The sequence below is a fragment of the Sinocyclocheilus anshuiensis genome, unplaced genomic scaffold, assembly GCF_001515605.1.
Source record: "Sinocyclocheilus anshuiensis isolate Anshui unplaced genomic scaffold, SAMN03320099.WGS_v1.1 scaffold718, whole genome shotgun sequence".
Lineage (NCBI taxonomy): Eukaryota > Metazoa > Chordata > Actinopteri > Cypriniformes > Cyprinidae > Sinocyclocheilus > Sinocyclocheilus anshuiensis.
The window spans coordinates 236,935-250,714 of NW_015546102.1; the positions used below are offsets into that span (position 1 = coordinate 236,935).

Genomic DNA, 13,780 nt, shown 5'->3' on the forward strand with positions numbered 1-13,780 from the left:
TCATCTTAATATTTATTAAGTCTAGAGTATACTGTCCTGCGCATTTTATTTTATTCTTATTTTTTGATCTTACTTTGTCCATACCTATATTTATATGTAATTTTCTTGTGTTTGTATTCTTTAATAATTGCACTGTCCATGGAGCGGACCTGACTTACATTTCACTGCTGGTCATATATTCTCTATATAACCATGTATGTGACAAATAAAAAATATTGAATTACCAAAAAGTTAAAAAGGGGGATTTTATCTAAAAAAAGTCGGAAAAGAAGACAGATACTGAAATTCTGAAATGCAGTAGGCCTAAATCAAATGCAATTATTATAATAAATGATTATAATGTGAAGATTTTTTTTTAAATAACTTTATTATATATTAAACTAAATAATGTTATATATTACATATTACAATAATATTACATATTATTTAGTATTATATAACATGCGTCAGCAAGCGAAGTCCCATTTTTCATTTTCCTAGTTAATTAATAATTAATCACCACCAGCCACATATACGCACACTGGAAAAAATTTAGATTTTTTAAGAAAGGGTAAGATTTACTTTTACGATGAAACAATTTTCACTATAATACAGTAGCCTACATTTCACTAATAATTAGGCCTATAGAAACGGTAAGTAACGTTGATTTCAATATAAAATTCATAACGTTAGAAAAATTAATTCAGGAATGTAATTAATACATTTCACATTTGAAACTTATTAGAGCCCACGCTTTTCCAGCGTAATGATCAATCCAAACGTTTTTTTTTTTTTTGGTTATTGATTTTTAGAATTACTGGCTGTGTTAAAGTTAACAGTTTAAACGCTAAAAGTCTGATTGCGGCCATTTCTTTCTTTTCTCTTTTTCCTCTTTTTTCGGAAAGATAAAGACAACAAATACAGCAAAAAGACTGTAAAGCGTCATCCTCTCTGTATCACGCAGCACGACTGAAGCGAAACGGATTGCGCGATTCACACAGCGCTGCTGCCTTGATCTGCGTCGTGTCCTCAGCGGCTCGTGATGGGTTGTTCAAGCAACGCTACTAGCGCGGTTTAATTCCCACACTTTAATGCTATTTATAGCTTCTGAGAAAGAATTATCTCAACTTGCAGATCTGTATGCAAGTGAGAAAGAGAGGGACCTGTATTGGTTTATTGGAGAGACTCAAATTTGAATCTAGGCCAGGCTTTCGTTGTTCAAGTCTCAGTGATTATCCCCGTGCACGCGTGCAAATGCAAGAGTGTCATAGGTTGTTATATATTTTTATAATATCATATATAATTTATATATTAAATGCACTTAATATTATAGTGTATTTAAGTGTCATATTTTTACTTAAAACCAGTTCCAGGAGTAAGCGATCAGAACTAAGCGTTCATTGCTCTTCTATCCCACATATTGCAGTGCATAAAGTTGTACAGTAAACCAGCAGATATTATCAGCTGAGGGTTTTAACCTCTGTCTGCAGCTTCATCAGTCTGTGGCGGCTCTCTTTAAGCGCGGCTTGAGTGAGCGTTTCCTTTAGTCTTGTGCTTAACAGCTCCACCTGCAGTTCATTTTGTGCGCTGCTAATCTTTTGCTGACCTCCGCACTGCACCTGCTGCCTCTGGGAGAGAGACAGTGAGGTTTTGATAACCCTTACTTATGTATGGTATGTTGAACAATGAATATCTTCTTTTCTCTACCCCCATCCAAAGTTACCTGCCATTTCTCCTCTATGTCTTTAATGTGTTGTTTTAGCACTTTGAGTTCAGTTAGTGCCTCTGCTTCCTGCAATCTACAGCTGATCAGCTCCGTCTGCAGATCCATCACACTGTCCTCATTAGGCACAGCGCCGCTCTACAACACAGAAACACACACATTTTAATTACGGAAGCAACCCCAAACCTGTCTAAATATCAGCATGTGATGTCTAACATGCTTTAACTCACTATAGCCTATGAATAAACTAAGGATGACCTATTTTTGTAGGCCAAAACCTGGAAAAGAGTTAGCATTTGAGTTCTTCCGGTTCCATCGTTAAAAAAAAATAATAATTCAAAAAGTCAATCATGCTTTTGAAAACTATTCTAACTTAACCTCTCAGGGATATTTTTTGTTTGTTTGTTTGTTTGTTTAAATAAAGACTGAAAGAGCTTAGCGATGGTGACATTAACTTTTTACTTCCGGCGATTGTATTTAGGCTTCAAATCAACTATAGTTGTGTTATTTGTGAAGACTATCATGATTAACAAAAATTTGTAAGAATCATAAACTTTTATTGGATGCAAAGCTTATTTTCTGCAGTAATCAAAAATGCAATGAAAAACTCCTGCTGACTTTTTTCTCTCAGAAACCAGGGTGATGCTAACTTCTGGGTTGGGCTACAATATTAGGTCATCACTGCAGCACTCTAAAACTGCGCTTAATACTTCATATTAATGTATGTAAAACAAGTTTGCATGGAAGACTTGACTTCATTTTTGACCTCTTCCATCTGCAAGATGTTTGCCTGCATCTCTTTTAAAGCGCTTTGTGACCTGGCTGTGTTTAGCCGAGTTTTCTCCAGTTCTTTCTTCAGCTGTGACACCAGTTTTTCTGAGCACCTCTGGAAGGTCGGCACATGTGGGAGTAAGAGCGTGAACATATCTTAAGAAAAAAGGAATTAACATTAACATATAGGCACTGCAATACACTTACCTTCTCCAGTAAGGCAAGCCTCTGCTTTAAATGTTTGTTCTCTGAAGAAAGTCCCTTGAGATAAGGCAAGAGAACAAACTAAGCATTCTCAGTGGCTGAAAATGGCTTTGGTTTTGATTCAGAATCTGAAGACCGATTTTTCTGTACTGTTAAGAAATATTATGTGAAGAGAAACAAAAAAGCACTCACATTTAGTTCTTCCTGCTCCTCCAGCTTTTTTGTCTTGATATATGCATACTCTTGTCTCAATCTAAAACCAATAAAATCAATCATTTTGTTTGCATAGACAATTGGATATGCAAACACGGGAACAAGGAAAAACACATACTGTTTCATTCTGCTGGAGTTGTATTTTATTTGATATGCTGCTTCAATGATTCCATCAGGATCTGAAGCCCATGATTCCAGATTCTGTAAGCACTGAAAACAACAGAATCACTCTGAACACCAAGAAAATTCAAAGTGGCAGTATTTCAAAGACATAATGATTGTAAAAACGTTTTAAAAAATCCTTAACGCTAGCAAGTGACAAACAAAAACTAAACAAAAATTTAGTTTCATTGAGGTGCTCCATTACATTCATCATTCCCTCTACATCAAGCTTGATGAGTTCTGTCTGCTTCATGTGAAGTAAAGCCAAACCAACCCGGAACACGATCTCCAAACCCTACAAACACACGTATATATATATATATATATATATATATATATATATATATATATAATCACTGATACTGTCAGTCAAATAATATTTAGATACTGGCGTTGTTATTGTTAGGTAAAAGTACAAATATTAAAAGGTTTTCTGTAATTGAAAATAAAATAAAATAATAAAATAAAATATTAGATGAAAAACTTGAATTTAAAAATGAGGCAACTCTTAAATAAATAAATAAATAAAGCACATAAAATGACTAAAAAAAAAGAAAACTGAAACCTAAACTCCGCAACTACTGATAGAAATAAATAAGATTAAATACTAAAATTACTGTTACAGAATGTAACTGTTCAAATTCATGTTAAACTAAATCTGAAATAAAATAAAAAATAATTAATAATAAAAAAAGAAAAAAACAACATAATTACTAAAACTAAAATGAAAACTGAAAATATAAAAATAAAAGCTAATCCAAAACACTAAAATAGAATGTAAATAATACTAAAATATCACTGGCTGGTTATTTCTTATCTATTATCTATAAATGTTTACATAGAAGTTACATGACATGCAGTGTGAAGTGATGGGTTATGATGAGATGCAGTGACGTGATTAATTATACCTCACACATGAAGATATCAAAAATCCTAATGGCAGCTCTGATTGGTAAAGATGAGAGGAGGATGTTGAGAAACCAAGAGGAGGAGAACACAGAGGTGTGAAAACCCTGAGTCTGGAAGTGGGAATGAAGCTCAGGAAGTTGATCCTATCAGAAAGAGAAAAATATGATCAGACAACAGATGAGTGGAGTAAGATGTGTCGCCCCCTTTAGCTACAAAACTGTGTACCGTTTTTGTCATGACGTGTGACCACGTATTGGTAAGCATTTTTATGCTAAACAACATTCTATGTCCAAGGAAATTTTTAGGTCAAATAACAAATATCATATACAATGCAATTCAAAAGGGTAATTTTTATGTTTTTGTAAAAAATAATGAAGAGTTAAATAATGTTATTTTAAAATGTATGTTCATCAAAGAATCCTGAAAAAAGTTATCACAGTTTCAAGAAAAATATAAAGCAACACAACTGTTTTCAACATTGATAATAATAAGAAATATTTCTTTAGCACTAAATCAGCATATTAGAATGATCCTTCAGCAGGATTGTGTGATATTGAAAACTAGAGTAATGACTGCAGAAATGTTTTCATATTACATATAAAATATATTTTTTATTTTAAAAATATATGTATTTTTAAATATATTTTTATATTACATACTAAGATATATTTTAGACAAATGTATTCTAATTTCGCATTGCTTAGAGGACAACATACATCAGGTAGCTAAAAAAATTGACACAGCTTTACCCCACTATTCCCTACTTACAAAACACCAAATCTGGACATCTACAACAAGTTCTTGTCAAATGTGCAGTTTTTTAGAAATCTGACATTTATCAGGAAATGGAAAGATACTTCAGCAGATCGTTTGTAACATGCTTTATGTGGCTTACTTAGCTCAATGTTTTTGGAAAGGACATTTTACAAATAATCCATGTGCTTTTAAATAGTGCAGAATTATAAGTGTTTACCTTAATCATAGCGTCAAACTGGTGAATGCAGCAGCCGAGTTCAACCATATTGGATCTATACAGATCCCTCATTCTGAAGTCCTTCATTAGCCTCACAAAAATGTAGAAGGCCTCCTCTTCAGCCATCTAAAAGGTGATCATCTCAGTTCATTGACTGGTACTAGCTACAATTTGTAAGTACAATTTCAATTAAAAAAGCAATTCATTACCTGTGTGAGCAATAGACCTACAATAAACACACTTCCCTGACAATAGCCAATCTCTTGGTCTAAGATTGAGTAAGCCTGTAATTAAAGCCACATTGTATTATGTAAATGCATAATTCCTAAGTTTTTTCTGTATGATCACAGGTATAGATTTTCTCGGTTGTCTAACCTTCAGCACATTAAACAGTGGTTTCTGGCAGGTAGCGACCTTGTTGTGAAAGAGCTGGTGTTGAGGGAGGATACGTGTCAGGTCTCTGAGTATCAGCGTCTCAGAGGGAGACGAGCTCTTCAGCAGATCTGAGTACTTCTGTCGCACGGCCACATTCTGAGCGTCACACAACAGCTGCCACACAGCGGGCCGCAGGTGAGCAGGGACACCCCTCCTGATCAGCACCTGAGGGAAGAATGGTACGGCGTGATGAGACTGAAATCATGACATGAAACTGGTGGATCGATGAGTTGGTTACCTTGATCTGTCCCACTTTTCTCTTGCGCCAGTTGTCCCATTCTTTAATGACATTGCCCCATATGTCATCCTCAAAAGAGAAGGTTTTGGGTGAGGTGGGACTTTGCAGGACCCCATTCAGAGGGTACAGAGACTTCCTGTCAGTCTCAAGCAGTCTGTTGAGAAAAATAGCCTGTTTAGGAGTGTAGATCTGATGTGTACTTCTCAAGTTCATATACCAAACAGAACTGAGGGATTAATTATTAGGGATGAATGACTTAATCCTTGCCATTAATAAAAACCTTAATTCTTTACAATAATCCAAAAGAAGTCAGTATTTAAGCTGTGTAAAAAATTTTATATTTAAAAAATGTAGTAATATATACATACAGTATTTGAAATGCATCTAATAATGTTTATTCTGAATGTATATGAAAATAAATTAAACAAACAAATAAATAGCATAATTTTAATAAGTACTATTTTGAAATGTATGATAAACATGAATATTTTAAATATACATAAATTATTTGCAAGACATATGATAATGTTGGTTTAATGCTAAATGTCAATAAAATAAATAAACAAACAAATAAATAGCATACTTTTGATAAGTATATTTTGAGATGTAAGATCAACATGAATGATATATGCATGCAGTCTTTAAAATTCTTTTGAAAGAAAGTTTGTTTGATGCTTGATGTCATTAAAAACAACAAATATACTTTTGATAAGTTCTGTTTCAACATGAACAGCATTTAAAATGCATCTAATAATGTTTCATGTTGAATGCCATTAAAAAATAAACAAATAAATAGCATACTGTTAGTAAGCACTATTTTTAAATCTTTGATATACATGAATGTGTGTGTGTGTGTGTGTGTGTGTGTGTGTGTGTGTACTTGTTTATGCTACACTGCAAAAAATGGCTTATCTTACTTAGTATTTTTGTCTTGTTTCTAGTCATAATATCTTAAAATTCTTAAATCAAGATACTTTTACTAGATAAGCCAAATGACTTAAGATATTTAGTCTTAAAACAAGATTTGTTTTTACTTACCCCACTGGCAGATAATTTTACTTGTTTTAAGCAAAATGCACTTAATTTAGTTTTTTCCCCCTGGAAACAAGACTAAATATCTTAAGTCATTTGGCTTATCTAGTAAAAGTATCTTGATTTAAGAATTTTTAGACATTTTGACTAGAAACAAGACAAAAATACTAAGTAAGATAAGCCATTTGTCCCCACAAGGATAGTAAAACCTGAAATTTTTGACATTGTGGGGTCCCTGCGGTCCCCATGAGGGAAAAAAATTATTAAAAATAGTAAACGATGTTTATCTGAAAGTGTAACAATGCAAACAGGTTTTCTGTAAGGGGTGGGTTTAGGGTTAGGAGATTGAAAATATCGTTTGGTCAGTATAAAGTAATAGAAGTCTATGGAGAGTCCCCACAATTCACAGAAACAAACGTGTGTGTGTGTGTGTGTGTGTACTGGTATTCCCTACGTTATGGGGACCAAATGTCCCCACAAGTATAGTAATACCTGTAAATTTGGGGATATTTTTTTAGGTCCTCATGAGGAAACAAGCTTATAAAACAGAATGAAGTTTTTTTTTTAAATGAAAACAAGTTGGGCACACAGTGTGGAAAAAGAGATGTCTCACTAACGTAATGTGTAACTTTTTAGTTTAAGTTGTTGTTTCTATAGAAAACAGCATGGTATGGGTGTGAAGAAGTTACCTGTTCTGTTCCTCTAGTTTAGCGAGTAACTTCATCTCATCCACACTGAGCTGAGATCCCGTTGAGGGAGACAGAGATGGTACAGTCAAAGAGTCCATATGTAACGCCTTAGAAACTGAGTATCTTTCTCCAATGAGCTAAAACATCATTAAATGTCAGAAACACACAAGATACAAAAAAAGTAATTATGTATATATACTGTATATATATACTGTATATATATATATATATATATATATATATATATCTGAGTATCTATGTATATGTGAAGATGATGGAATATAAACATATCAGTGCATTGCTTTTTTCATACACATGTATCACAACTACATTATACTGTATATCATATATTATGACATTTATATCAGGATCATTGGCCTCAAAATAGTGAAAACTGGGATTTCTTACCAGAGTGCAAGATTCTTGGCATTTGGGGGTATGAATGTCTCCACAAAATCTTTCCTCTGTCAAACTTGTTCCAGTGACAGAAGGTGTCACACCGGGTTCTTCCATACCGCAGAGGAAAAAACGACAAAACAACAAAAGAATCACATGTCGCTTTATAGCAGAGTCTCACACGCTGGTCAAAGTTCCTCAAAATAACAGCTCTTGTCAGTGACTCAGGAGCTTGTTTTTAAAGTAACCTGACTGAGTGAACAACTTCCTCTTACAACTTCTTTTAATTTTTAGCTGACAAATATGGGCCCCGAGATAACGTTTACCTTGGGGACTCTGCCTGCCAAGAGAGTCTGCTGCATTGTTAATCTCATCAAGTGCTGTGTGAGAGAGAGCTTTGACAGAGAAGCTACCCTATATGCAGAAAGGAAGTTTTAGGGTCAACAGGACTCTGTGTCAACAGGTTGAGTTGCATCTACTTTTTTGCACCACCCTATTTTAAGGAAGTTCACACTGTAGTCATGGATTGTTTGCAACCTTATATGAACATTTTCACACCACATTTATTCACACCACTCATCGAAACACTTTACAAACTGTGACATTTACTTTAAAATTCTAAACAAGTGTTAACTAATGAGTGCTCATTTGTTTTATTGTCTATTTAGTCTGCATTTAGCCCTTCATATTATTATTTGTGTGTACTGTGTTATTGTATATTGTTGATTATATTGTTAATTGCAACTTGTGAATACTTAACAAGAATAAGTGCATTTCACTATGGTATCCTGTACATTTCAAAGACACATTAAAAAACAAAATCTTGTGAAAAAGTAGTACACTTTAGCATACTTTTAAAAATAGCCTATGTATTATGGAAATATAAGTGTGAAATAAATGTAATGTTAATTGTTAATTGCATGTTAATTGCAGTTAAATGAAAATACATTATATTAAATGCAATTAGCTGAACTTGCTGACCTGATTTCATCGTTACATGTAATTTCATAATTACTTATAGTGTTGAAATATGGTTCAAGCGTACTGTTAAATGTACTGAAATGTATGGTTAATCGAAATATACTTAAATGTAATTTCTATTGAAACTTGCATGTCGTGTATTTAAGTAAATAAATAATTATACATTTGTAATAATGAACTTGAAGTGGAAATCTATCTATCTATCTATCTATCTATCTATCTATTCAGTTGAATGAAATGTTGAAGTTTGCATGCATTAGATTAGAATATCCTGCCGTTTATCCTCCAGGACGCTAGAGGCGCCCACACTTTTTCCTCAGAGTGCTTTGATTTTTCGGTCGCAGCGCAGCATGAGCTTCCTTTTCACAGTGCAGCGGGAGCAGTATCGGAGTCTGAAGACTTCTGTTTCCCAACCTAAAGGAGAACAAACGATCACAAAATGGTCAGTAAATCACCAAAATACAATGATCTACTCATTACGTTCCCTCTCCCGCCAGTTCAGCTCGATTTCCATTAAAGATGAACACTTGAAGCGACGGGATGGTTATAGATTAAGTCGATCAGACCAATCGCTGTGTGAACGTCATTGGCACATCTCTCTCTAAATACTCAAAATAATTATTTTATTGACACTGAAGCGCATAAAATAAACATTTCTCCCTCTGGAGTGGGTTTTGTTTGCCCTGGTTAGATGTTTATTCCTCTAATCAGTTTTGTGTTTCATGTATACTGTCACGCAGCGCATTGCATCTCTTGATTATGACCAGAGGTGTCCCAAGACTGTCAGATTGCTTCAGATTATGTTCTTTTTGACAGTCCTGCTTGTCAACAGTTTAACAATTGAGTTTTTTTTGGCAGGGCTTCGTTAAGGTGGTTAAGAACAAGGCGTATTTCAGGAGATACCAGGTCAAGTTCAGGAGGAGGAGAGGTATGTTAAGGTGTTTTCTTAACTTTGTCTTAATTGAAGGATGTTTTCATTTGTCACAATGAAATGACCTGAATGTATTACTGATGTAAAAACTTTTCACAACATTCTATGCTGGTCTGACCGCCTGACCATTCTGGGTTTTAGCTGGCCAGTTAATAAAACCCCTTTTAAGACCAGCAAGCCAGCTTTGAATGGTTTTTCAACAGTTGACTAACATTATTGACCATTTCAGAGGGAAAAACTGACTACTTTGCCCGCAAGCGCCTTGTCATTCAAGACAAGAACAAGTACAACACACCGAAGTTCAGGATGATTGTTCGACTCTCCAACAGGGATATTGTTTGCCAGGTACAATTACCACCATGTCATCTTTGCCAGCCGTACTGAAATGTTATTAATTAACATTGTGTTGCTGAATGTATCAGGACGATTTTGCGTCTTTCTCAGATCGCATATGCCAAAATTGAAGGCGACGCGATCGTCTGCGCTGCTTACTCTCACGAGTTGCCAAAGTATGGCATTGCTGTTGGACTGACGAACTACGCTGCTGCCTACTGCACCGGTTTACTGTGTGCACGCAGGGTAAATGTCCTCATCAGTTATGAATGGTCTGGTACTCTTCACATCTCAAAGTATGATCATATTCAGACTTGCTTTCTGCTTACAGCTGCTGAATAAGTTTGGTCTGGATAAGGTCTATGAAGGCCAGGTTGAGGTGACTGGCGATGAATTTAATGTGGAAAGCATTGATGGCCAGCCAGGGGCATTTACATGCTACCTGGATGCTGGACTCGCCAGAACCACCACAGGGAATAAGGTGTTTGGAGCTCTCAAAGGAGCAGTTGATGGAGGACTGTCCATTCCTCACAGGTTCATACATGCAGTTTATTTTCCCAGTCTGCAAAGCTTAGACTGTGGACTTTGATTCAGCAATTTTGGGTGCTTTAAAAAAATCTTTAATAGAAACATTAAATATTCTTCACAAAAATATTGTCTGTACAGATGGCCTGAAGTCACTAATGAACTCTAAAATACCACAAAAAAAATTAACTTAAATCCTTCTGACACAGTCTGATGCTGCGTTCTAGTCCTCCTGGGACGTTCGTACTTACGAGTTGACAAGTCGTAATTACGACGTCAGGTGCGTTCAAGTCAGTTTAGTCAGCACAAGATGGCGGTGTACCTTCTTTTAATAAATTACAAGAAAATACAACAGGGTCTGTTAACTGCTTATAGAAAATGAAGAGCAAAGAATTCGCATCAGGTGTGTTTTGCGTTTTTAATATTTTGAAAACATGCAACATGGCAAATCAAAAGATTTTTCACCTATAGGTGCAAAAATTATAGCATTTTTTTACTTGGATTTCATTAACTAGCTGCGTAACAAGAACATGACCAATTTAAGTTTATAGGACAACTAAACTATCAATTTAAACAAAAATTTACCGTCAACTACAGACGTTGCATCCATCGATTCTGCCATGTTTCTCATTGACACGCCCCCAACTCGGAAACTCGGGGCTTAAAGAAAATTTCGAGTTTCCCACTGGTAATAACGACTTCGTGGTGGTGTTCATGTGCGTTCAACTCGTAAATACGATCTATCCGACATGACTTGAACGTACCATACGGTGAAGTTATATTAGGAAGAGGAAGTAAATTGACATCAATTAAATGTAGATCAGATTCACTGTCTGCACTACCATTGGTAGTGGCTGCATATGTCTGTGGATTTGCATTAAATTGAACTCAACTTTGTAGTAGTGGTCAATGGTGGCCAATAATGATTTTTTTTTATGGACATCACACTTTAATTTGAGGATGGTAAATAGCATGCATAACAATCCCTGCAGTGAAATTTATATTTAATTTACATTTTTACTAAATTAAAAATAATTATTTGGGAAAATGATCATTTATGCTTTATATAGCAATTTCTTGATTCTGTAGTCTTATTACAGTTTTTTTTTCACAAATACAGAAATACCCCTTCAGAAGCACTCGTGCTTCACCTGTCCTGTCTGGGGAACAGCGCACGTTCTCTTTTGTGGCTAAATGTACTTTTTATAACTCTTTTTAATATCAAACATGTCCCGCAGGAGACTGCATATTATGACTGGCACGTTTGGAAGATTTGGACGTTAGGTTTGGGCTTTTAATGATGGGTGAAATCAATTACTGGAATGTGGCACAATAATTGTTGATCTTGATTGTTGTGTTTTAAACATAACAATAGAAATTAAAACTATAATTTGATCAATCACACTGCCCTACTACCTACTCAGATTGACATCTAAATAATCTTAATGTTTTTTTTCTAATTGAGGCATGTTGTGCAGGCAAGCTTACTTATTTTAGCTTTTTGAGCTTTTTCAGAGGTTTTATGTCTCATTTTTCATCCTTATGGGAATATTGACATTACAGCTTTTTTTCTCAGCACTAAACGGTTCCCAGGCTACGACAATGAAAGTAAGGAGTTCAACGCGGAGGTGCACAGGAAGCACATCATAGGCCAGAATGTGTCAGAGTACATGAGCTATCTGATGGAGGAGGACGAGGAGCAGTACAAGAAGCAGTTCTCCCGCTTCATCAAGAACGGCATCACACCCGACTCTGTAAGAAACACTTTACTGGCAACATTTGTTTGCTTTTTGTAATACAGATGTGAAACAAGAAAGTGTCATGATGTCCATCAAATACTGTATCATCTATAGATGCACATTATTTGTGGCATGATGCTGGTGGCTAAATGTCAGTTATTTGTGTTGCAGATTAACAGATGTATACAGCTTAATATTTGAACATATATTTTTACAAATTTATTGTAAATCTTGTGCTTTACCTTCACCTTACTATTATAAGATTATCTGGTTACTGCAGGTTGAAGAGATGTACAGAAAGGCCCATGCTTCCATCCGTGAGAACCCAGTTCATGAGAAGAAGCCCAAGAGAGAAGTCAAGAAGAAGAGGTGTGTTTTCAGGCTTTTATCATTTTTTCAGATTTTTTTCTTAAAGGGATACTCCACCCCAAAAATGAAAATGTTGTCATTAATCACTTACCCCCATGTCGTTCCAAACCCCTAAAAGCTTCGTTCGTCTTCGGAACACAATTTAAGATATTTTGGACGAAAACCGGGAGGCTCGTGACTGTCCGATTGACTGCCAAGTAGACTCGTGCCGGTATTCGGTAATGCGATATATCACGGTAATGAATATGCACAATATTGTTATCGTGGGCACTTCTAAATACCGTGAATAATTATATATTACAAATTATTCAGAATTTTGAATGCATTTTAAAAATACTTTTCCCATCAACTGGTCAAAATACACAACACCGCTGTATGCTGCCTGAAAGACCCGTGCGCACTCTGACATAAACAAGCACTCTGACATAAACAAGCGTGGATGAGAAGCACATAGCGGAACATGTGAGAGACGCTCTGGATGAAAGCATTTTCACTCTGACAGCAGATGGCGCTAAACTTTATTAAACCTGTTATACTGTATTATGACAGCACTTTAAAAAAAACCCTACATTTCAATATCGTGATAATACCGTATACCGTAATAAAAGTATTAGCAATTAATTGCAACATAAAAATTTGATACCGGCATATCCCTACTGCCAAGTAAATTACACTGTCAAGGTCCAGAAAAGTATGAATGACATCGTCAGAATAGTCCATCTGCCATTAGTGGTTCAACCGTAACGTTGTGAAGCGACGAGAATATTTTTTGTATGCAAAGAAAACAAAAATAACGACTTTATTCAACAATTCGTCTCCTCTGTGTCTCCGCATCACTGTAGCGTACCATACAGTGCACTGTAGCACTGTACCATTTGGAGAATAACCACTGAACGCAAGCAGCGTACGCTATTCTGTGTCAGCCGCGACACAAGGATACGTTTTCTACGTGTATTTACGCTTTGATTTGAACGAAAACAGCGCATCCGTGCAGCGCAGCTGACACAGAATAGCATATGCTGCTTGCGTTCAGTGGTTATTCTCCAAATGGTACAGTGCTTATTTTTGTTTTCTTTGCATACAAAAAATATTTTCGTCGCTTCACAACATTACGGTTGAACCACTGATGGCAGATGGACTATTCTGACGATGTCTTTCATACTTTTCTGGACCTTGAC

The 13,780-nt window shown here is 35.4% G+C and overlaps 2 protein-coding genes across 2 annotated transcripts in view; one reads left to right on the plus strand and one right to left on the minus strand.

The window, feature by feature from the left end:
- evi5a (ecotropic viral integration site 5a) overlaps window positions 1-7,843 on the minus strand; it is a 16,897-nt gene extending 9,054 nt beyond the window's left edge. The window contains exons 1-14 of the mRNA XM_016502181.1: window positions 7,737-7,843; window positions 7,329-7,465; window positions 5,608-5,761; window positions 5,310-5,534; window positions 5,144-5,218; window positions 4,935-5,060; window positions 3,961-4,104; window positions 3,258-3,347; window positions 3,009-3,100; window positions 2,870-2,930; window positions 2,681-2,734; window positions 2,469-2,588; window positions 1,703-1,840; window positions 1,458-1,607 (exon numbers count right to left, since the gene is read on the minus strand). Coding sequence (XP_016357667.1) covers window positions 1,458-1,607; window positions 1,703-1,840; window positions 2,469-2,588; window positions 2,681-2,734; window positions 2,870-2,930; window positions 3,009-3,100; window positions 3,258-3,347; window positions 3,961-4,104; window positions 4,935-5,060; window positions 5,144-5,218; window positions 5,310-5,534; window positions 5,608-5,761; window positions 7,329-7,465; window positions 7,737-7,841 — 1,671 coding nt within the window. The 5' untranslated portion in view covers window positions 7,842-7,843. The remainder of the gene's footprint in view (window positions 1-1,457; window positions 1,608-1,702; window positions 1,841-2,468; window positions 2,589-2,680; window positions 2,735-2,869; window positions 2,931-3,008; window positions 3,101-3,257; window positions 3,348-3,960; window positions 4,105-4,934; window positions 5,061-5,143; window positions 5,219-5,309; window positions 5,535-5,607; window positions 5,762-7,328; window positions 7,466-7,736) is intronic.
- Window positions 7,844-9,045: 1,202 nt separating this feature from the next.
- rpl5a (ribosomal protein L5a) overlaps window positions 9,046-13,780 on the plus strand; it is a 5,884-nt gene continuing 1,149 nt past the window's right edge. Inside the window, exons 1-7 of the mRNA XM_016502218.1 lie at window positions 9,046-9,147; window positions 9,564-9,633; window positions 9,866-9,981; window positions 10,081-10,215; window positions 10,301-10,503; window positions 12,071-12,248; window positions 12,514-12,602. Of these exons, the coding sequence (XP_016357704.1) occupies window positions 9,145-9,147; window positions 9,564-9,633; window positions 9,866-9,981; window positions 10,081-10,215; window positions 10,301-10,503; window positions 12,071-12,248; window positions 12,514-12,602 (794 nt within the window). The 5' untranslated portion in view covers window positions 9,046-9,144. The remainder of the gene's footprint in view (window positions 9,148-9,563; window positions 9,634-9,865; window positions 9,982-10,080; window positions 10,216-10,300; window positions 10,504-12,070; window positions 12,249-12,513; window positions 12,603-13,780) is intronic.